This window comes from Triticum aestivum, chromosome 3D, assembly GCF_018294505.1.
Source record: "Triticum aestivum cultivar Chinese Spring chromosome 3D, IWGSC CS RefSeq v2.1, whole genome shotgun sequence".
Taxonomy (NCBI): domain Eukaryota; kingdom Viridiplantae; phylum Streptophyta; class Magnoliopsida; order Poales; family Poaceae; genus Triticum; species Triticum aestivum.
In genome coordinates, this window is record NC_057802.1 from 287,589,579 (window position 1) to 287,613,094 (window position 23,516).

The window sequence follows — 23,516 nt, forward strand, 5'->3', positions numbered from 1 at the left end:
ATGGATAGAAATTGTGCATTGTAGGCGGAAGAAGCAGTGTATTCTCCTGAGGATGCTTCCATAGCATGGAATCCTCAGCATAAACCCGGCGCACAAGGAGCTTAACGTAGCATTAGTCGGGTGATATTAGTGTAGTTGTGGTGTTACAAGCGACACAACTAGATGCTGCAAACGGCGACAAAATGCTGCGAGCAACGCAAGAGACGCCACAACCGGTGTGACCACATGTTGCAAGCATGAATGGCCGATGTTGCGAGCAGTTAGACGTCGTACTACAATTGACGAGGCCATAATGGATGTTGCAATCAGTAGGAAGACACATTGCAAATGATGAGACAAAATGCTGCAAGAGCCGCTGGACGATGCTCTGTCCAGCACGAATCTCCATGCACTCGACTGAGACTTAATAACTGATACCGCACGCTAAGCACCTCGAGCTTAAATCACCCTCGGGCGGCGTAACCCTAGCCCGCCGCCGGCCCTCTCCCCCACCTCTCCTCTCCCTCGTCGCCACCGGAGGTGGCCGCCGGCTCGCCGCTCGACCGCCGGTGAAAGTGGCGGCGAGGATCTAGCCGCCCCGTTCTTCCTCGAGGGGCTTTGGATCTGTGGCGGCGGCCTCGGCTGGTTGATCGACGCCAGGTCTGCGGTGACCGGTGCTCGTTGGTGCTGGCCATTCTTCCTCGGCCACGGGGGCGGCGAGGCGGCAGCAGGTGGCGGCTGTGTTGCGGGCGTCTCGGCGGCGCCCGATCCAGATCTGAAGGCCTCCGTCTACTTCAACCAGGGCTGCCTCCAATGGTCCTGCTTTGGGCGGCCTTTGTCGCCGGCGTTTTACCTGTTTGGCGGCTGGAGGTGGGAGGTGGCTCCGGAGAAATACGAGGCCAGCAGTGCTGGCCACGACGGCGGCGACGCCCGAGGGCGTCGTACCCTTCTTGTAGGCGCCGTTCAGGTTGCCTCCTTCCCCTCTTCCTTCCACCCAGCTCGTATGCCGGGCGAAAGCCCAAATCCTTGCCGGATCGAGCGACAGCGGCGCTCCGGCGTCGTCACCCTCTTGGGGGTGTCGTTCGTGGTGAGCTTGGGGTGGATGTGATGCTTTGGTTGCTTGGCGGCGGTTGGTGGCGTGGTCGGAGTTCGTCTGGTGGCGGTGCGTTGGCGCTCTGTCGCCTATGTGCTCAGCCTCGGAGTCCTTCTTCCACGGTGCTTGGTCTTCAGCAGCCCTGCTGTACTCGGCGGAGCGGTGCTTCATCCTACTCATTGATGGCGACGTATCTCGGCGGCGTGGCGCAGTGGAGATTCGGCGTTCGATGTGTGGCGATGGACTCGCGCAGGAGGACGAAGTTGTCTGGTGTCGTGGTGACGTCGATGGCTGACTGGCCAGACAAGGTAGAAGCCTCAATATTTGCTCTGAAGACGGACCTGTGGAAGATGGCGGCGACGACACACGAGTGCGTCGGACCGGTTTATACCCCAGAACCGGTATGTGGCTCGGCTGGGGCTTCTGGCTTTTGATGTTAGGCTTAGCTGAGTGGTCTGGGTAGTGGCCGAGCTAGCACCCCTTCATCATTTTGATGTTAGGCTTAGATGAGTGGTCTGGGTAGTGGCCCAGCTAGCACGCCTTCATCATTTGGATAGGAGTAGCGGCAAATGTTACCAAGATGACGGATTCCGACATATATTGTTGTAATACTTTGTAAGGTCCTCGAGATTAATCAATAAAGTGGCCGCATGTATCTTCCAGATGCAGAGGCCGGGGGTCATCCTCTTTTTAAAAAGAACCCATGAAGCGGATGAGGAACACGTGGTCAGGTTCGTAACCGAATTCCGTGATCCTTCCGAGCATCCAAGACCAGTCGGTGTTGCCTGCCATCGGGAGCACGGCGTCGCTCTTGTCCGCGCTGCCACGCGAACAGAGCTGGCGGCTCCGCCGTCAAAGTCATCGGTCCACGGCGACGACTTGCGTAAGTTGGTACGTTCGCAGATGGATCCCACATCATACAGCTAGCGCCCGGACAGAAAGCGATTGCGGACGGTTGATACCAGTATACCACTTGCTAGAAGCCGTCCCGTACGTCTTGGTCATTGTCGCGTATCCGGAGACGCGCGGCAGCGATCTAGTTTTCCAGGCAAAGTCTTGGCTCGTGTTCTCCCACTGAGCTTCGTGCGTCATCTGTTCCAACACGGACCGGCTCGGTGTGCGTCATCTGGTTACCGTTTATAGCTTTGTGCTCGTCAACAGAACACGAGTTGCCATGCTCTCACCACTTGCGCATGCTCAAGAAGGCGAGTCTGTCTGCTTTGTGGGCTTGTCGCAATGTCCTCCTACTCGTCCCTCCTCTCCGTGAGCCCCGGCGAGCAGATCGGTGGGTATGCGGACGAAGGTGACCACGACGACATGGCGGCCGCCACCAACTACCCATCATCATTCTGCTTTGATTTCGGCGAGGAGTATTATTCCCTGGCGGTGGCAGCAACAGCCTCCTACCCCTTGCACGCACAGCAGCAGCAGCCGCCAACCCAGGCCGACAGCCACCATAGCGGCAAAGCAGCAAGTACTACTAGTAGTTCACGAGGACTCGACAATATCAACACGTAAGTACTTTGTTAGACCGAAACTGTCTCCCTTCATTATCATTACTAGTGCGTGCGTGGCTCTCAAGTCTAAACCTCGTTATCCTGTCGTCCAATTGTCCAGGAGCTTGACGAGCAGCGACGCGAGGAGCAAAGGCAGCAAGATCGCGTTCAAGACGAGGTCGGAGGTGGAGGTGCTGGACGACGGGTACCGCTGGAGGAAGTACGGCAAGAAGATGGTCAAGAACAGCCCAAACCCAAGGTACGCACGCACGGCATGCAGCCCAAGCCCAGCCGCGCGGATACGCATTTTGATTCTCTTCTCTGACGAGACGGCGGGCGATGATGGCGAGCAGGAACTACTACCGTTGCTCCAGCGAGGGGTGCCGCGTGAAGAAGCGGGTGGAGCGGGATCGCGATGACGAGCGCTTCGTCATCACCACCTACGACGGCGTCCACAACCACCTTGCGCCACTGCCGCCGCGGGGATGCGCGGGATACTCGCTATCGCTCGCGCAGACGCGCCTGGACGAGGGGTCGTCGCCGCTACCCGTGCAAGGGCGCCGTTGCTTTCTTGACACCATGAAGATGCACGCCGCCGGTAGCCAGCAGGGCTGCACACCCGTGCCCCAGCCGCGCAAGCTAGAGCGTGATAACTGACAATTGACATGTCCAGGATATTATGTGAGACTCTTTTTCTCGAGAACAGGATATTATGTGATACTGATTAATGTACTTTACTTGTAATTAATACCGCAATCTTTATCTTTTTTTGGTATGAGGCACCTTATTACTTAGGCCTAATTGGTAACGAGGATTCCACAACAAAATTTTCCTGTAAATGCATTCGGTTTGTAGGAAATTTGTACATGGAATTTCATGGAAATACTATTTATTTCCTGTGTTTTTGAGGAAACTACACATCCACTCAAAGATTATTTTACGTGTAGGAACGAGACAAGTCAATTTTTTATAATGGCAAGTGTCACCTATCAAATTTCTATCCAGATTTGCTATTTCACATCTAGATGTAAAACATTATGGGTGTATCTAGGGCATATCTAGACGTGCTCTGCTTATTGCACATCTAAGTGGGTGAGTCAAGCATAAAGAGAAAAAGAAAAAAGGAAAAGAAAATATTCACAGGAATCTCAATGTAAAATCAATGACATAGGACTTAGATGTGCAATACTTATGGCATATCTAGATGTGCTTTAGCAAAACTGAAATAGTATCTCACATCTAACTTTTAAGCTATTTGATGAAAACTTTAGGATTTGTGTTCTCGTGCAGCGCTTTGTCTCGTTCCGTGCGTTCCGCTAGGCAGTTGTGATCGCACTTTTTCCTTTTTTTTTTCTTCTGAGAAACGGTCGCTCTTTTTCCTTTTTTTAGGCAAATGATAGCTCTTTTTCCTTTGAGATCAACCCTGCGCTCCCTCATATGGGCTGAGGTATCTTTTTTGTTTTTTTAATGGGATGTAGTCTTTGTCATGTTACTATATGGGCTGGTGCGTGGTGCATTATTTTCTCTCTTTTTTTCTCATTCTCTTTTCTGTTTCATTATTTGTTTTAACTTATGAACTATTTTAAATTCATGATTTTTTGTATTTTATTTATATTTTCTATTTTTTATATTTATTTTTCTCTTCTTTATTTATTTGTTTTAAATTCATGATTTTTTTACTCTGCCATCTGTTTGCTTTAAATATCATGCAAATTTTGATCACGGATTGTTTGTCGTGCGTGTCTCATGTCGCGTCATGTGTATGGCGTCTACTTGTCGGCCCGCTCGCTTGTACGTCTTTCCTTAGCCGTTTTACGATGTGATTTGAGGTCCCGTCTCGCATTGGTTTTGCTAATTCTCATCTAGATAAGAATTACAATGTCTCATCTAATTATTATACCATTAAATATATGTTCTTCTGAGTCGTGCTCATTATCGGTGTGTCGCGTTTTCTGTTCGTCCCCGTGAAGCAGTGAGTCCCGATATGGCTTTTTTTTAGTGGGCCATTTTTTATGTTCGTAGATTGGGCTCATTTTGTAGGTTGTAGTTCTTTTGTGGAGGGTCACCTGTCTTTTCATTCCCTGTTTTATTTTATTTTACGTTTAACTGTGTAGCTAGATGAGATTTAGTTATGTCTCATCTAGATTTAGTGATGTTCGTATATTGGGTTTATTTTGTGGAGAGCGTAACTATATTTTTTTTCCAGATTTGCTAAATCTCGTATAAATGAGATTTAGTGATGTCTCATCTAAGTTTATAAAGTCCCATTTGTTTGCTTTAATGTTCACACAAACTCGACCATGTGTGCCCGGCTCGTTCTTTTTTGTCGCGTGTCCCTTTTTGTTTTGTGTCGGCATGTTCTTGCGTTTCTTTTCACATGGGCTTATTTACATCCTGGTTGGAGGGGAGTGGGCGCAACATGTTCCTTTTTGGTTCATTTTCGCTATGCATTTTCTATTTCCTGATGGATAATTTGTAGAGTTCACCCTCGTCTCACAAATGGGCTTGTAGTTGTCCCAGTTGCAAATCCATTCTCAACAGACAAATGGGTTCTTAGTTTATTATTTTCTCTATTGCAAGTCCACCATCAACTTGTAACTTGGCTCGACCCCGTTTTTATCTATTTTATGATTCCAGTTTGATCCAGTTGCAAGTGCATCCCTGACATGCAACTTGTCCTCAACCCTTTGACTTAGTTGATAGTTCGTCGTTAACTCACAAACTAGGCCCCAAGTTTGTTTTATCCCAATTGGAACCCTTGACCTGTAATTGGGATCGTAGTTTCATAGTTTTCCCAGTTGTAAGTCCATACTCGACTCGTAACTGGGCCCATAGTTTTGTTGTTTTCCCGATTGCAAGTCCATCCTCGACTCACAACTAGGCCCGTAGTTTCGTTCATCCTAGTTGTAAGCCCACACTTGACTCGCAACTCGGCATGTGTTTTGTTTTTCTTCTCATCTGTGCGTTCACCCTTGGCCCGCAACTAGGTCTGTAGTTTGTTTCATCCTAGTTGCAAGTCGACCCTTGACTCGCAATTGGACTTGTATTTTGTAGTTGTCCCTGCTGCAAGTCCACCCTCGACATGCAACTGGGCTTGTAGTTGTCCCAGTTGCAAGCCCAACCTCGAATCGCAACTTGAGCTTGTGTTTTTTTACATCACAATTGCAAGTCCACCCTTGACTCGCAACTAGGCCCATAGTTTGTTTCATCCCAGTTGCAAGTCGACCCTTGACTTGCAACTGGGCTCGTAGTTTCATAATTGTCCTAGTTGCAAGTCCACGCTCAACTCGCAACTGGTGATGTGTTTTTTCTCATCCCAGTTGGAAGTGCACACTCGACTCACAACTTGGTTTGTAGTTTGTTACTGTACCAGTTGTAAGTTCACCAATGACTCGCAAATGGTATCTTAGTTTTGTGTACTTGTCTCAGTTACAAGTATGCCCTTGACTCGCTACTAGACCCGCAGTTTGTTTCATCCAGTTGCAAGTCCACCCTCGACTTGCAACTGAGCTAGTAGTTTTGTAGTTGTCTCAGTTGCAACCCTCGAATTGCAACTGGGCTCATAGTTTATTATTGTCCCAGTTGCAAGTCCACAATCGACTTGCAACTAGGCTCAACCATTTTTATCTCAGCTATGAACTAGTTGCAAGTCCACCCTCGACTCGCAACTGGGCCCATAGTTTTGTTGTTGTCCCAGTTGCAAGTCCACCCTCGACTCGCAACTAGGCCCGTAGTTTGGTTCATTCCAGTTATAAGGCCACCCTTGTCTCACAACTCGGCATGTGTTTTTGTTTCGCTTGGCTCGCAACTTGGCCCGTAGTTTGTTTCATCCCAGTTGCAAGTCGGTCCTTGACTCGCAACCAGACTTGCAGTTTTGTAGTTGTCCCAGTTGTAAGTCCACCCTCGACATGCAACTGGGCTTGTAGTTGTCCCAGTTGCAAGCCCAACCTCGAATCGCAACTGGAAATTGTGTTTTTTCTCATCATAGTTGCAAGTCCAGCCTTGACTCGCAACTAGGACCATAGTTTGTTTCATCCCAGTTGCAAGTCGTCCTTTGACTCGTAACTGTGCTCGTAGTTTCATAATTGTCCCAGTTGCAAGTCCACCCTCAACCCGCAACTAGGCCCATAGTTTGTTTCATCCCAGTTGCAAGTCGGCCCTTGACTCGTAACTGGGCTCGTAGTTTCATAATTATCCCAGTTGCAAGTCCACTCTCAACTCGCAACTGGTCATGTGTTTTGTTTTTCATCCCAGTTGGAAGCCCAAGCTCGACTCACAACTTGGCTTGTAGCTTGTTATTGTCCCAGTTGCAAGTTCACCATTGACTCGCGAATGGTATCGTAGTTTTTATGTAGTTATCCCAGTTGCAAGTCTGCCCTTGACTCGCAACTAGCCCTGTAGTTTATTTCGTCTGAGTTGTAAGTCCATCCTTGATTTGCAACTGAGCTCGTAGTTTCGTAGTTGTCTTAGTTGCAACCATCGACTCACAACTGGGCTCATAATTTGTTATTGTCGTAGTTGCAAGTCCACCATCGACTTGCAACTAGGCTCGTCCTTTTTACAAGTGCACCCTCAACACATAACTTTGTTCTCGGCCCTTTTGGCCCAATTGTTGTTGTCCCGTTGCAAGTCCACCCTTGACTCACAATTGGGCTCGTAATTGCCCCAATTTCATGTCCATCCTTGACCCGAAACTCAATCGACCCAGCTGCATGTTCACCCTCAACACGTAGCTCCAACCAAACTAGTTGCATGTCAACCGTTGACCCAAAAGTCAACCGACCTAGTGGCATGTCCACTCGGGACACACAACTCACCCTGGCCCATGTGCATTTTTCACACTTTACGCGAAACACAACCAACCTAGTTGCATGTCCACCAACGATATACAATTTGATCATTTTAGTTTTTCCATTTTTTTGATTTTTTGTCGACCGCGTGACCTTAAAATGTTCATCGTGTTTAAAACATGCATCATGTATTGAAAAAAATTAAATCCCCCCGTCCATAACTTTTTTCGTGTCGAAGTGTTTTATTTCTTTTTTCTTCGCCGTGGGACTGCGTTTAAAAAAAGCTTCATATATTTTTCTAAAATGTTCATCATGTGTTTATAAAATGTTCGTTAAGGCAGCAGAAAAAATGTTCCCGAGGTATTAAATTTGGAAATATTCATCAACTTGAAAAGTGTACGTGAATTCAAATAAAAATGCAAAAATTACAATAGTGTTCTTGAATTGGAAAAAATATTCACGAGTTCAAAAATGCTGGCAAATTCAAAAATACTTATGGATTAAAAAAATGTTCATGATTTAAAATATATTCGGAATTTGATAAATTTTTCATGGATTTTAAAAAATACTCAACATTTTAGAAACTTTTGAGATGCATGCAGGTATAGAGGCGATATCGATGCTTTCCATCTATGGGCCCGCTTGGTCCATCTCTACTTTTTGCCTAACAACGAGAGAGGTTAATTTGACTTAGGAGGGGATTATTTTTTGTTTGTAATATGGAATATATATAAATCATGCTCTGGGATGACATGATATATTTTGAGCACACACACATGCATGTCTACGCATGAATCCCTCCCATCGAGTCGAAGTGGCTAGTACAACGACACGTCATGAACCGATCTCGCTCTGTGCGGGGACTGTATGATTTTCGACGCACGCACCACATCAATGTTGTGAAATGGTATTCAAACATGCATGCACGCATCACCGCCATACATATGCATGTAGTGGTTGTGTTCGAGCGGTACACTCCCTCGCGTGGTTATCGGCGACAAGCCTATATATTCGTGGGCCTACGTGGACATCAAGATCACCTTGACCGACAACAAGATAGGTTACCATGGCGGATTCTTCCTTTAGTTCGTGTTATCGTAGTATAGGTCATGGTGAGATTCAGACCTAATTAAGTTTGAGCGCATATACTATGCACGCATGCATGCATGAATCCCCGTCATCGGCTTGAAGTGTGGTGTGACATACATATGCATTGTCAACCTAGCCCTCACTCAGTGTGGGGATTTCTGGTTCGAAAGCACGGTGCCACATCAAAGTTGTCAATTGTGTATTCAAAACACACCTCTTCATACATACGTTTGGGCCACACGCATGCAGTGGTTGTCTTCGGGGACTAGCTACTTGCATGATTATTGGTGAGCTAGCCCATCTCCGAGGTCGCATGGACAGCCATCACCTTGACCAACAACAAGAGAGAGGTTGTACGACCCAGGTGGATTATTCTTGGTCCATTTTACAATCCATCTTGGTGAGATGCCTCTCTGGCCTGCCGACTGAAAGTTTGTGTGTGTGGGGGGGGGCTGCTACTTCGCACTTTCCTAGGTGAGCCTTGGTTGGGGGGCATGCATTCATAGCTTAGGATTCCCTTCGTGCCGACACGAGGGGGGCGAGCAATACCGTGCGCTTTGCGAGATAGGTGCCACATAGAAGTTGCATTTGGTATTTGAACATCAAACCACGCTTTTCATACATAAATTTGGTTCACATGCAAGTGTGTTCGTGTTCTGACCCTCTCCCGCGTCACTTTTCGCCAAATTTGTGAACATTAGACAAGTCGGATAACACAACAGACACGGTTCACTGATGTCTACTACGCAACCTTCTTCTTGTAGACGTTGTTGGGCCTCCAAGTGCAGAGGTTTGTAGGACAGTAGCAAATTTCCCTTAAGTGGATGACCTAAGGTTTATCAATCCGTGGGAGGCGTAGGATGAAGATGGTCTCTCTCAAGCAACCCTGCAACAAATAACAAAGAGTCTCTTGTGTCCGCAACACACCCAATACAATGGTAAATTGTATAGGTGCACTAGTTCGGCGAAGAGATGGTGATACAAGTGCAATATGGATGGTAGATATAGGTTTTTGTAATCTGAAAATATGAAAACAGCAAGGTAACTAATGATAAAAGTGAGCACAAACGGTATTGCAATGCGTTGAAACAAGGCCTAGGGTTCATACTTTCACTAGTGCAAGTTCTCTCAACAATAATAACATAATTGGATCATATAACTATCCCTCAACATGCAACAAAGAGTCACTCCAAAGTCACTAATAGCGGAGAAAAACGAAGAGATTATGGTAGGGTACGAAACCACCTCAAAGTTATCCTTTCCGATCGATCTATTCAAGAGTCCGTAGTAAAATAACACGAAGCTATTCTTTCCGTTCAATCTATCATAGAGTTCGTACTAGAATAACACCTTAAGACACAAATCAACCAAAACCCTAATGTCACCTAGATACTCCAATGTCACCTCAAGTATCCGCGGGTATGATTATACGATATGCATCACACAATCTCAGATTCATCTATTCAAACCAACACAAAGTACTTCAAAGAGTGCCCCAAAGTTTCTACCGGAGAGTCCAGACGAAAACGTGTGCCAACCCCTATGCATAGGTTCATGGGCGGAACCCGCAAGTTGATCACCAAAACATACATCAAGTGGATCCCGTGATATCCCATTGTCACCACAGATAAGCACGGCAAGACATACATCAAGTGTTCTCAAATCCTTAAAGACTCAATCCGATAAGATAACTTGAAAGGGAAAACTCAATCCATAGTAGAGGGGGAAGAAACATCATAAGATCCAACTACAATAGCAAAGCTCACGATACATCAAGATCGTGCCAAATCAAGAACACGGGAGAGAGAGAGAGAGATCAAACACATAGCTACTGGTACATACCCTCAGCCTCATCATGGAGATCACTGGGATGATGAAGATGACCACCGGTGAAGGATCCCCCCTCTGGCAGGGTGCCGGAATAGGGTCCCGATTGGTTTTTGGTGGCTACAAAGGCTTGCGGCGGCGGAACTCCCGATCTCTTCTATTTTCTGGAGGTTTCAGTATTTATAGGATTTTTTGGCGTAGGTCTCACATCAGGGGGGTCTCCAGGTTGTCCACGAGGCAGGGGCCCACGTCTAGGGGGTGGGCGCGCCCCCCACCCTCGTGGGCAGCCCGGGGCTCTCCTGGCCCAACTCTTTTACTCCGGGGGCTTCTTTTGGTCCAGAAAAAATCATCAAAAATTGGCACGTCAATTGGACTCCGTTTGGTATTCCTTTTCTGTAAAACTCAAAAACAAGGAAAAAACAGAAACTGGCACTGGGCTCTAGGTTAATAGGTTAGTCCCAAAAATCATATAAAATAGCATATAAATGCATATAAAACATCTTAGATGGATAATATAATAGCATGAATACTTCATAAATTATAGATACGTTGGAGACGTATCAGCATCCCCAAGCTTAATTCCTGCTCGTCCTCTAGTAGGTAAATGATAAAAGAAGTAATTTATGAAGTGTGAATGGTAGCAGGTGCACAAGTTTGATCAATGATAATTTCAATCACCTTTTCTAGCATCATTATATGTCATAACAGTAGCTCAACTCATAAAACTTTTCATGATCAAGTAACAAGCTATTCACATGTTAAAGCATAGACCATAAACTTTCTTGGAAACCAACAAACCGTGTTATCAGTCATCAAACAATTACAATTCATCTTATTTTCAGGAGGAGTCTATGTCAGAGCTTTGATTTAGCAAACCCCACATACTCAACTATCATAGTCTTTCACAATTGCTAACACTCACGTGATATTTATGGGTCCAAAGTTTTAATCAGACACAGAGAAAGATAGGGGCTTATAGATTCGCCTCCCAACCTTTTACCTCAAGGGTAATATCAACAATCATAGTTCATGATGCCTTACATCCAAGTGGATATATATATCAGAATCTTTCCAACACAAGGTGCTTGCCAAAGGATAAAATGTAAAAAGGAAAGGTGAAGATCACCATGACTCTTGCATAAGGTAAAAGAAAAGATAGGCCCTTCACAGAGGGAAGCAGAGGTTGCCATGCGCTTTTATAGTTGGATGCACAAAATCTTAATGCGAGGGAACGTCACTTTATATTGCCACTTGTGATAGGGACCTTTATTATGCAGTCCGTCGCTCTTATTTCTTCCATATCACAATGATCGTATAAAGCTTATTTTCTCCACACTAAAAGATCATATATATTTAGAGAGCAATTTTTATTGCATGCACCGATGACAACTTAATTGAAGGATCTTACTCAATCCACAGGTAGGTATGGTGGACTCTCATGTCAATACTGGTTTAAGGGATGTTTGGAAGCACAAGTAGTATCTCTACTTGGTGCGAAGAGTTTGGCTAGCATGAGGGGGAAAGGCAAGCTCAACGTGTTGGGCGATCCATGACAATATACTTTATTTCGGATATAAGAAAACATAACCCATTACATTGTCTTCCTTGTCCAACATCAACCTTTTAGCATGTCATATTTTAATGAGTGCTCACAATTACAAAAGATGTCCAATATAGTATATTTATATGTGAAATCTCTCTTCCTTCAATATTCTTTCATGAATTGTTCAAGTGACCAATACAATGTTTGCTAACCTTCAAAAATTTACCACCTCTACTTCTTATATGTAAAGTCATTACTCCCCATGGGATAAGCTCATGAAACATGTATAATTTCAGATTTATGATATTCAATTCATTCAACCAGTTACTCATAGGATATAAGTGAAGCCCACGAGTAAATGACAAACTACTCCAAAAAGATATAAGTGAAGATCAATGAGTAGCCGAATAATTATGCAACTATGTGAAGACTCTCTAACATTTAAGAATTTCAGATCTTGGTATTTTATTCAAACAGCAATAAAAGCAAAACAAAATAAAATGACGCTCCAAGCAAAACACATATCATGTGGTGAATAAAAATATAGCTCCAAGTAAAGTTACCGATGAATGAAGACGAAAGAGGGGATGCCTTCCGGGGCATCTCCAAGCTTAGGCTCTTGGTTGTCCTTGGATATTACCTTGGGGTGCCTTGGGCATTCCCAAGCATAGGCTCTTGCGACTCCTTATTTCATAGTCCATCGAATCTTTACCCAAAACTTGAAAACTTCACAACACAAAACTCAACAGAAAACTCGTGAGCTCCGTTAGCGAAAGAAAACAAAACACCACTTCAAAGTACTGTATTGAACTCATTCTTTATTTATATTGGTGTTAAACCTACTGTATTCCAACTTCTCTATGGTTTATAAACTATTTTACTAACCATAAACTCATCAAAATAAGCAAACAACACACGAAAAACAGAATCTGTCAAAAACAGAACAGTCTGTAGTAATCTGTAACTAATGCAAACTTCTGGAACTCAGAAAAATCTACCAAAACAGGACGACCTAAATAATTTGTTTATTGATCTGCTTCAATTGGAATCAGTATTTTATCACGTTCTGGTGATTTTTAACAATTGTTTTCGTGAACAGAAAGTTTCTGGAATTTTCAGCAAGATCAAATAACTATCATCCAAGAAGGTCCTATAGGTTTTACTTGGCACAAATACTAATTAAAACATAAAACCACATCTAACCAGAGGCTAGATGATTTATTTATTACTAAAAAGAACCAAAAAGCAAAGAACTAAAATAAAAATTGGGTTGCCTCCCAACAAGCGCTAACGTTTAACGCCTCTAGCTAGGCATTATGATTTCAATGATGCTCACATAAAAGATAGGAATTGAAACATAAAGAGAGCATAATAAAGAATATGACTAGCACATTTAAGTCTAACCCACTTCCTATGCATAGGGATTTTGTGAGCAAACAACTTATGGGAACAATAATCAACTAGCATAGGAAGGCAAAACAAGCATAACTTCAAAACTTTAAGCACATAGAGAGGAAACTTGATATTATTGCAATTCCTACAAGCATGTATTCCTCCCTCATAATAATTTTCAGTAGCATCATGAATGAATTCAACAATATAACCAGCACCTAAAGCATTCTTTTCATGATCTACTTGCATAGAAAATTTACTACTCTCCACATAAGCAAAATTCTTCTCATTCGGAATAGTGGGAGTATCATAAGAGACTTGAATACTATAAATTGTTTCCATATTAAAAGAGTAATGTTCAGAAAAAGGGTAATCATAATCATGACAAGTTTTATAAATATAATCATCACTACTTTTTATAGCATAAGTTTCATCACAATAATCATCATAAGTAGCAACTTTGTTCTCATCATAATCGATTGAAACCTCTTCCAAGATAGTGGACTCATCACTAAATAAAGTCATGACCTCTCCAAATCCACTTTCATAAATATTATAAGATTCAATATCCTCCAAAATAGTGGGATCGTTACTTCCTAAAGTTGACACTCTTCCAAACCCACTTTCATCAATATAATCATCATAGGTGGAAGGCATGCTATCATCATAACAACTTTGCATATCAAAACTTGGGAGGCTAAAAATATCATCTTCATTAAACGTAGCATCCCCAAGCTTGGGACAAACATTAATTGCAGCCAATATATTCTCAAACATGTCATTCTCATCAAACATAGCTTTCCCAAGCTTGGGCCTTTTCATATCATAAGCATAATCACTCTCATCATTAATAGTATGGATAGCACCAATAGTATAGCAATTATCATCATCACAATGAGTAGTAAGAGCAACATCATTTGGGAGAGATACCTTTCTACCTTTGCTTCTCCATCTTTTCTTTTCTTCTTCACATCATGTGCGGGTTTATCCCTCTTTTTTGAGCTCCTTATTGATGAGATTGGTTGAATAGAAAGCTCCTCCTCGTTGCCTGATTCATCATAAGAAATAATAGGAGGATATTGGGAAGTCTCTTCCCTTTCATTAGTGTTCTCTTAATCTTCTATTTGCTTTCTTTTCTTTATGTAATTGGCAATATAAGGATTTTCAATGCAATTCACCGCACAATACATATAAATTTCCTCTAGATCAAAATCAAGAAGTTTATAATGGGAAAATTTTGGAAGATAGTTAGTTATACGTTTCATTTCTTCGTAACCCATAAGCAAACTAAGTTCATTATGATGTGCAAGGGAAATCAAGTCATCAAAATTTTTGGACACGATTAGATCATGAAACAATTTGCATCGGATAGTTAAATGACCACTTCCATTGCAAAGTTCACAAGTACGGCCAAGAAAATTTAAATTTTCACCACAAACATCTAGCCTTTCTTGCAACCATTTAGTTTCTAAGTACTTATGCTTCTTACAAAATCTATCTTCCCTTTTTGGTATGTATTTGCAAATTCTATGCACTCCACAAAAATCGACATGCTTATAAGAGATATTTTCGTCATGACTAGTGCAATCATCATTAGTACTATGGATATTCAAGGAGTTCATACTAACAACATTGCAATCATGCTCATCATTCAAAGATTTAGTGCCAAACATTTTAATACATTCTTCTTCTAACACTTTGGCACAATTTTCCTTTCCACCATTCTCACGAAAGATATTAAAAAGATGAAGCGTATGAGACAAACTCAATTCCATTTTTTTGTAGTTTTATTTTATAGACTAAACTAGTGATAAAACAAGAAACAAAAAGATTTGATTGCAAGATCTAACGATATACCTTCAAGCACTCACCTCCCTGCCAACGGCGCCAGAAAAGAGCTTAGTTGACGGGGTGTGAGTGCCGCTTACCTAGCCTCCCCGGCAACGGCGCCAGAAAAGAGCTTGATGTCTACTACTTGAGGTGACATTGGAGTATCTAGGTGACATTTAGGTTTTGGTTGATTTGTGTCTTAAGGTGTTATTCTAGTACGAACTCTATGATAGATTGAACGGAAAGAATAGCTTCGTGTTATTTTACTACAGACTCTTGAATAGATCGATCAGAAAGGATAACTTTGAGGTGGTTTCGTACCCTACCATAATCTCTTCGTTTGTTCTCCGCTATTAGTGACTTTGGAGTGACTCTTTGTTGCATGTTGAGGGATAGTTATATGATCCAATTATGTTATTATTGTTGAGAGAACTTGCACTAGTGAAAGTATGAACCCTAGGCCTTGTTTCAACGCATTGCAATATCGTTTGTGCTCACTTTTATCATTAGTTACCTTGCTGTTTTCATATTTTCAGATTACAAAAACCTATATCTACCATCCATATTGCACTTGTATCACCATCTCTTCGCCGAACTAGTGCACCTATAGAATTTACCATTGTATTGGGTGTGTTGGGGACACAAGATACTCTTTGTTATCTGGTTGCAGGGTTGCTTGAGAGAGACCATCTTCATCCTACGCCTCCCACGGATTGATAAACCTTAGGTCATCCACTTGAGGGAAATTTGCTACTGTCCTACAAACCTCTGCACTTGGAGGCCCAACAACGTCTACAAGAAGAAGGTTGCGTAGTAGACATCAAGCTCTTTTCTGGAGCCGTTGCCGGGGAGGCTAGGTAAGCGGCACTCACACCCCGTCAACTAAGCTCTTTTCTGGCGCCGTTGCCGGGGAGGTGAGTGCTTGAAGGTATATCTTTAGATCTTGCAATCAAATCTTTCTGTTTCTTGTTTTATCACTAGTTTAGTCTATAAAAGAAAACTACAAAAAAATGGAATTGAGTTTGTCTCATACGCTTCATCTTTTTAATATCTTTCGTGAGAATGGTGGAAAGGAAAATTGTGCGAAAGTGTTAGAAGAAGAATGTATTAAAATGTTTGGCACTAAATCTTTGAATGATGAGCATGATTGCAATGTTGTTAGTATGAACTCCTTGAATATCCATAGTACTAATGATGATTGCACTAGTCATGATGAAAATATCTCTTATAAGCATGTCGATTTTTGTGGAGTGCGTAGAATTTGCAAATACATACCAAAAAGGGAAGATAGATTTTGTAAGAAGCATAAGTACTTAGAAACTAAATGGTTGCAAGAAAGGCTAGATGTTTGTGCTGAAAATTTAAATTTTCTTGGCCGTACTTGTGAACTTTGCAATGAAAGTGGTCATTTAACTATCCGATGCAAATTGTTTCATGATCTAATCGTGTCCAAAAATTGTGATGACTTGATTTCCCTTGCACATCATAATGAACTTAGTTTGCTTATGGGTTAAGAAGAAATGAGACGTATAACTAACTATCTTCCAGAATTTGCCCGTTATAAACTTCTTGATTTTGATCTAGAGGAAATTTATATGTATTGTGAGGTGAATTGCATTGAAAATCCTTATATTGCCAATTACATAAAGAAAAGAAAGCAAATAGAAGATGAAGAGAACACTAATGAAAGGGAAGAGACTTCCCAATATCCTCCTATTATTTCTTATGATGAATCAGGCAACGAGGAGGAGCTTTCTATTCAACCAATCTCATTAATAAGGAGCTCAAAAAAGAGGGATAAACCCGCACATGATGTGAAGAAGAAAAACAAAAGACGGAGAAGCAAAGGTAGAAAGGTATCTCTCCCAAATGATGTTGCTCTTACTACTCATTGTGATGATGATAATTGCTATACTATTGGTGCTATCCATACTATTAATGATGAGAGTGATTATGCTTATGATATGAAAAGGCCTAAGCTTGGGGAAGCTATGTTTGATGAGAATGACATGTTTCAGAATATATTTGCTGAAATTAATGTTTGTCCCTAGCTTGGGGATGCTAAGTTTAATGAAGATGATATTTTTAGCCTCCCAAGTTTTGATATGCAAAGTTGTTATGATGATAGCATGCCTTCTACCTATGATGATTATATTGATGAAAGTGGGTTTGGAAGAGTGTCAACTTTAGGAAGTAATGATCCCACTATTTTGGAGGATGTTGAATCTTATAATATTTATGAAAGTTGCTTTGGAGAGGTCATGACTTTATTTAGTGATGAGTCCACTATCTTGGAAGAGGTTTCAATCGATTATGATGAGAACAAAGTTGCTACTTATGATGATTATTGTGATGAAACTTATGCTATAAAAAGTAGTGATGATTATATTTATAAAACTTGTCATAATTATGATTACCCTTTTTCTGAACATTACTCTTTTAATATGGAAACAATTTATAGTATTCAAGTCTCTTATGATACTCCCACTATTCCGAATGAGAATAATTTTGCTTATGTGGAGAGTAGTAAATTTTCTATGCAAGTAGATCATGAAAAGAATGCTTTAGGTGCTGGTTATATTGTTGAATTCATTCATGATGCTACTGAAAATTATTATGAGGGAGGAATACATGCTTGTAGGAATTGCAATAATATCAAGTTTCCTCTCTATGTGCTTAAAGTTTTGAAGTTATGCTTGTTTTGCCTTCCTATGCTAGTTGATTATTGTTCCCATAAGTTGTTTGCTCACAAAATCCCTATGCATAGGAAGTGGGTTAGACTTAAATGTGCTAGTCATATTCTTTATGATGCTCTCTTTATGTTTCAATTCCTATCTTTTGTGTGAGCATCATTGAAATCATAATGCCTAGCTAGAGGCGTTAAACGTTAGCGCTTGTTGGGAGGCAACCCAATTTTTATTTTAGTTCTTTGCTTTTTGGTTCTGTTTAGTAATAAATAAATCATCTAGCCTCTGGTTAGATGTGGTTTTATGTTCTAATTAGTATTTGTGCTAAGTAAAACCTATAGGATCTTCTTGGATGATAGTTATTTGATCTTGCTGAAAATTCCAGAAACTTTCTGTTCACGAAAACAATTGTTAAAAATCACCAGAATGTGATAAAATACTGATTCCAATTGAAGCAGATCAATAAACAAATTATTTAGGTCGTCCTATTTTGGTAGATTTTTTTGAGTTCCAGAAGTTTGCATTAGTTATAGATTACTACAGACTGTTCTGTTTTTGACAGATTCTGTTTTTCGTGTGTTGTTTGCTTATTTTGATGAGTTTATGGTTAGTAAAATAGTTTATAAATCATAGAGAAGTTGGAATACAGTAGGTTTAACACCAATATAAATAAAGAATGAGTTCAATACAGTACTTTGAAGTGGTGTTTTGTTTTCTTTCGCTAACGGAGCTCACGAGTTTTCTGTTGAGTTTTGTGTTCAAGTTTTGGGTAAGATTCGATGGACTATGAAATAAGGAGTCGCAAGAGCCTATGCTTGGGGATGCCCAAGGCACCCCAAGGTAATATCCAAGGACAACCAAGATCCTAAGCTTGGGGATGCCCCGGAAGGCATCCCCTCTTTCGTCTTCATTCATCGGTAACTTTACTTGAAGCTATGTTTTTATTCACCACATGATATGTGTTTTGCTTGGAGCGTCATTTTATTTTGTTTTGCTTTTATTGCTGTTTGAATAAAATACCAAGATCTGAAATTCTTAAATGTTAGAGAGTCTTCACATAGTTGCATAATTATTCGGCTACTCATTGATCTTCACTTATATCTTTTTGGAGTAGTTTGTCATTTACTCGTGTGCTTCACTTATATCCTATGAGTAACTGGTTGAATGAATTGAATATCATAAATATGAAATTATACATGTTTCATATGCTTATCCCATGGGGAGTAATGACTTTACATATAAGAAGTAGAGGTGGTAAATTTTTGAAGGTTAGCAAACATTGTATTGGTCACTTGAACAATTCATGAAAGAATATTGAAGGAAGAGAGATTTCACATATAAATATACTATCTTGGACATCTTTTGTAATTATGAGCACTCACTAAAATATGACATGCTAAAAGGTTGATGTTGGACAAGGAAGACAACGTAATGGGTTATGTTTTCTTATATCTGAAATAAAGTATATTGTCATGGATCGCCCAACACGTTGAGCTTGCCTTTCCCCCTCATGCTAGCCAAACTCTTCGCACCAAGTAGAGATACTAGTTGTGCTTCCAAACATCCCTTAAACCAGTATTGCCATGAGAGTCCACCATACCTACCTATGGATTGAGTAAGATCCTTCAAGTAAGTTGTCATCGGTGCATGCAATAAAAATTGCTCTCTAAATATGTATGATCTTTTAGTGTGGAGAAAATAAGCTTTATACAATCATTGTGATATGGAAGAAATAAGAGCGACAGACTGCATAATAAAGGTCCCTATCACAAGTGGCAATATAAAGTGACGTTCCCTCGCATTAAGATTTTGTGCATCCAACTATAAAAGCGCATGGCAACCTCTGCTTCCCTCTGCGAAGGGTCTATCTTTTCTTTTACCTTATGCAAGAGTCATGGTGATCTTCACCTTTCCTTTTTACATTTTATCCTTTGGCAAGCACCTTGTGTTGGAAAGTTCTGATATATATATCCAATTGGATGTAAGGCATCATGAACTATGATTGTTGACATTAACCTTGAGGTAAAAGGTTGGGAGGCGAATCTATAAGCCCCTATCTTTCTCTATGTCTGATTAAAACTTTGGACCTATAAATATCACGTGAGTGTTAGCAATTGTGAAAGACTATATGATAGTTGAGTATGTGGGGTTTGCTAAATCAAAGCTCTGACATAGACTCCTCCTGAAAATAAGATGAATTGTAATTGTTTGATGACTGATAATACGGTTTGTTGGTTTCCAAGAAAGTTTATGGTCTATGCTTTAACATGTGAATAGCTTGTTACTTGATCATGAAAAGTTTTATGAGTTGAGCTACTGTTATGACATATAATGATGCTAGAAAAGGTGATTGAAATTATCATTGATCAAACTTGTGCACCTGCTAGCATTCACACTTCATAAATTATTTCTTTTATCATTCACCTACTCGAGGACGAGCAGGAATTAAGCTTGGGGATGCTGATACGTCTCCAACGTATCTATAATTTATGAAGTATTCATGCTATTATATTATCCATCTAGGATTTTTTATATGCATTTATATGCTATTTTATATGATTTTTGGGACTAACCTATTAACCTTGAGCCCAGTGCCAGTTTCTTTTTTTCCTTGTTTTTGAGTTTTACAAAAAAGGAATACCAAACGGAGTCCAATTGACGTCCCAATTTTTGATGATTTTTTCTGGACCAAAAGAAGCCCCCGGAGTAAAAGAGTTGGGCCAGGAGACTCCCGGGCTGCCTACGAGGGTGGGGGGCACGCCCACCCCCTGGGCGTGGGCCCCCGCCTCGTGGACAACCCGGAGACCCCCTGATGTGAGACCTACGCCAAAAAATCCTATAAATACTGAAACCTCCAGAAAATAGAAGAGATTGGGAGTTCCGCCGCCGCAAGCCTCTGTAGCCACCAAAACCCGATCGGGACCCTATTCCGGCACCCTGCCAGAGGGGGGATCCCTCACTGGTGGCCCTTGCTGGGACCCCGGCAAGACCCTTGCTGGGGACATCGGCGGGGCCGCAGCCAGGAGGCCCCCACCTGCCAAGGCTCCACCGCCGTTCCAACACAGCAGACAACCCGCCAACAAGGCAGGCACCTGTGTGGCGACGTGCAGCTTCCAGGCCAACTCAGCAAGCACCTGCGTGGTGGCATGCAGATCTTCGTGAAGACTCTGCCACCGCACCAAATCAACAGCCAGCCAGCCAGCGTGGCACTACACGCCTAGTCAGCCTGGATGCGCGTCGGAGTGAGGCGAAGCGGCGGCGGACGGGACGAGTTTCCTTGCCGTCCCCGATAAAAAGAGAGGGCACGCCGGTAGCGCATTAAATGCGTTTGTCCTACGGTGCCAGGTGATAGACTTGTATACAGTACAAACTTTCCACCTCCTGTGTGCCACTGTGGCGACCCCCTTTGACTATAAAAGGAGGCCCGAGGCGTACTGGAGGAGGATTTCAGACTTTTTGGACCCTACACGCTTTGTAGCTAGTCCAAGAACACCAGATAAACAAAATCCCATAGGAGTAGGGTATTACGCATCACTTGCGGCCTGAACCTGCCCCGTGTTGATCTTTTAAACCCGCTCTTTCCACAGCCCTGCGCTCACCGACCATAGAAGGGATTCCCCGTGATCCCATAGGTGTCGTTTCCACTGACATCTTTGGCGCGCCAGGTAGGGGGCACAAGCTGTGAAAATCCGGTTTGGAAGTTAGCGCATCGACTTCATCATCACCATGGCCCCCAAGAAAAAGGAGATCACAGCGATCAGGTCGTCCAGAGCCGGCCCGTCCGCGCCAGCGCGGGCAGGCAACCGGGTGGCCACGGATGGTGCCGTAGACATGGCCCACGAGAATCCATGACACTCTGGCAATCGGAGCCAGGCGAGCGGCGTCATTTGAGTTTGAGACAACGAGCCGGCCGTGCTGCCCACGGGCGGCGCGGGAACCTCTAAGGCGCCCCAGCTGGCACCCGCGCCGCGGCCTGGGAGCGACACCGCGACGCCGGGGCTCCCGGGCACCGCCGCGGGAAGAGCCCTGTGCGCCACTCTTAGGACGCACCAGGCCGGCGTGCACGCCCGGATGCCGGCGGAAGCGGCGTGCGACCGCGAGACCGTGACAGAGCTCCTTCTAACTTGGTTAGAAGTCGGAGCGCGTCACAGTCCACGCAGCTCTCGCCGCCGCCTACGCCAGCAGAAGCGCTGGCGCGCGTGCAACTGCTCCTCGACTTCCCCCCTATTGTGGAGAAGCACGATGAGTGGAGGGCCACCATCCGAAGCCTTGTCAGCTTCGCCAACAAAGACAAGCCGCTCCCAGCGGGACCCTCGTGTCAGCGTTCTGTCAAGCCGGTGCATGCCGGCAGTGGGAGGACCGGAGATGCTGCGACCATGGTGCACTGTCCTCCCCCACGGTCGAGACAGCAGCCACCGGCTCGTCGGGCCGACGCCTGTGACAATGTTTCCACAGCGTCATCCGACCAGCGAACCCGCTGCGACCAACGCCGAGTTCTTCGAGAAAGAGCTCAGGAAGACGCTCGAACTACCATCAAGCGACAGCGGGAGGCGCGCCATCAGTCGGATCGGCGTGCAGGGGCTGCTATGGACCACCCAGCGCCGGGGGGCTCTGGCGACCTACCTTATGAGGTGGGTTGTCCGGCCTTTACCCGAGAGCTGCGGCAGTTCCAGTGGCCCTCCCACCGCACGTTCAAGCCTGATGTTGGGGAAAAGTACAACGGCAAGACTCACCCGTCGGAGTTCCTCGCATCTACACCATCGCGATGCAAGCCGTTGGGGCTCGCGATGACAAGGTGCTCACCAACTACTTTCCGTTGGCGCTTAAGCCCAACGTCATGTCGTGGTTGATGCACCTGCCAGTGGATTCCATCTCTTCCTGGTCGGATCTGTGCCATGAGTTTGTTGGCGCCTTTACCGGAGGCCACCAAGCTCCTTGCCAGGCAAGTGATTTACATGTCATCCCCAAGAAGGATGGCCAGTCCCTGCATAAGTACATACAAAGATTCAGCCGTGTGCAGTACACCATCCCAGATGTTCATCCCGCCGCTGTCATCAGTGCATTCCATCAGAACGTATGCAACTGCAGGATGCGTGAAGAGTTGGCGATGAACAAGGTCAAGGATGTAGCCGAGCTTTATGTTCTGGCTGATAGATGTGCTCGGGCTGAGGAAGGAAGGAAGTACGCCGGCGAGGACGCCTGCGCGGAAACCGACTCCACGGACGAAGACGCCGCCTCCTGGATGAAGAAGGGCCGGCACCGTAACAGGAAGCGTAAGGGCAAGACTGTGCTTGCCGTTGAGGGATCCGGCGACCCCGGCGCCACCAAGAAGGCCAAGGCTGATGACCCTGGCAAGGAGGTTGCTAGGTGTGCCGCCAGCCGGGCCTTGGCGGCCGCCGACAAGCCAGGAGGCTCCGACAAGCAGTACTGCAAGATCCACCGCACCAAGGGCCATGACCTCCAGAACTGCCGACATGTTGAGCTGCTTGCAGAAAAGCAGAAAGATGAATATAAAAGGCGGGACAAGGAGAAGGGTCAGGATGGTGCTGAGGGGTCCGGCAAGAAGCATGGCGGCCAAGGAGGTCGCCGTGGCAAAGATAATCAACAAGAGAGGCCCGCTCGGGGCCCCGACAAGAAGGAGGAATATGATGATCATGACGAGGACGACGAGTCCGGCGAGCACAAATTCCAGAAAGCTACAGAGGCCATGTGCGTCGACGGTGGCGCCTCGCAGCACACCTCTCACCGCCAACTGAAACAGTGGGTGCGTGAGGTCACTGCGACAGAGCC

At 43.9% G+C, this 23,516-nt stretch overlaps 1 protein-coding gene across 1 annotated transcript; it reads left to right on the top strand.

Moving 5' to 3' along the window:
* Positions 1–2,219: 2,219 nt before the first annotated feature.
* Positions 2,220–3,456, top strand: LOC123074516 (probable WRKY transcription factor 51). Its single transcript, XM_044497334.1, has 3 exons — positions 2,220–2,586; positions 2,690–2,827; positions 2,922–3,456. Exons 1-3 carry the CDS (start codon positions 2,309–2,311, stop codon positions 3,223–3,225), a joined length of 720 nt encoding a protein of 239 aa, XP_044353269.1. The 5' UTR covers positions 2,220–2,308; the 3' UTR covers positions 3,226–3,456.
* Positions 3,457–23,516: the final 20,060 nt, after the last annotated feature.

What these genes read in the sequence shown, in the direction of transcription:
- LOC123074516 (XM_044497334.1), top strand. Translation starts at nt 2,309, where the DNA reads ATGTCCTCCTACTCGTCCCTCCTCTCCGTGAGCCCCGGCGAGCAGATC. An exon ending in GGACTCGACAATATCAACAC is followed by an intron (nt 2,587 to 2,689) that starts GTAAGTACTTTG and finishes CCAATTGTCCAG; the next exon opens with GAGCTTGACGAGCAGCGACG. An exon ending in AAGAACAGCCCAAACCCAAG is followed by an intron (nt 2,828 to 2,921) that starts GTACGCACGCAC and finishes GATGGCGAGCAG; the next exon opens with GAACTACTACCGTTGCTCCA.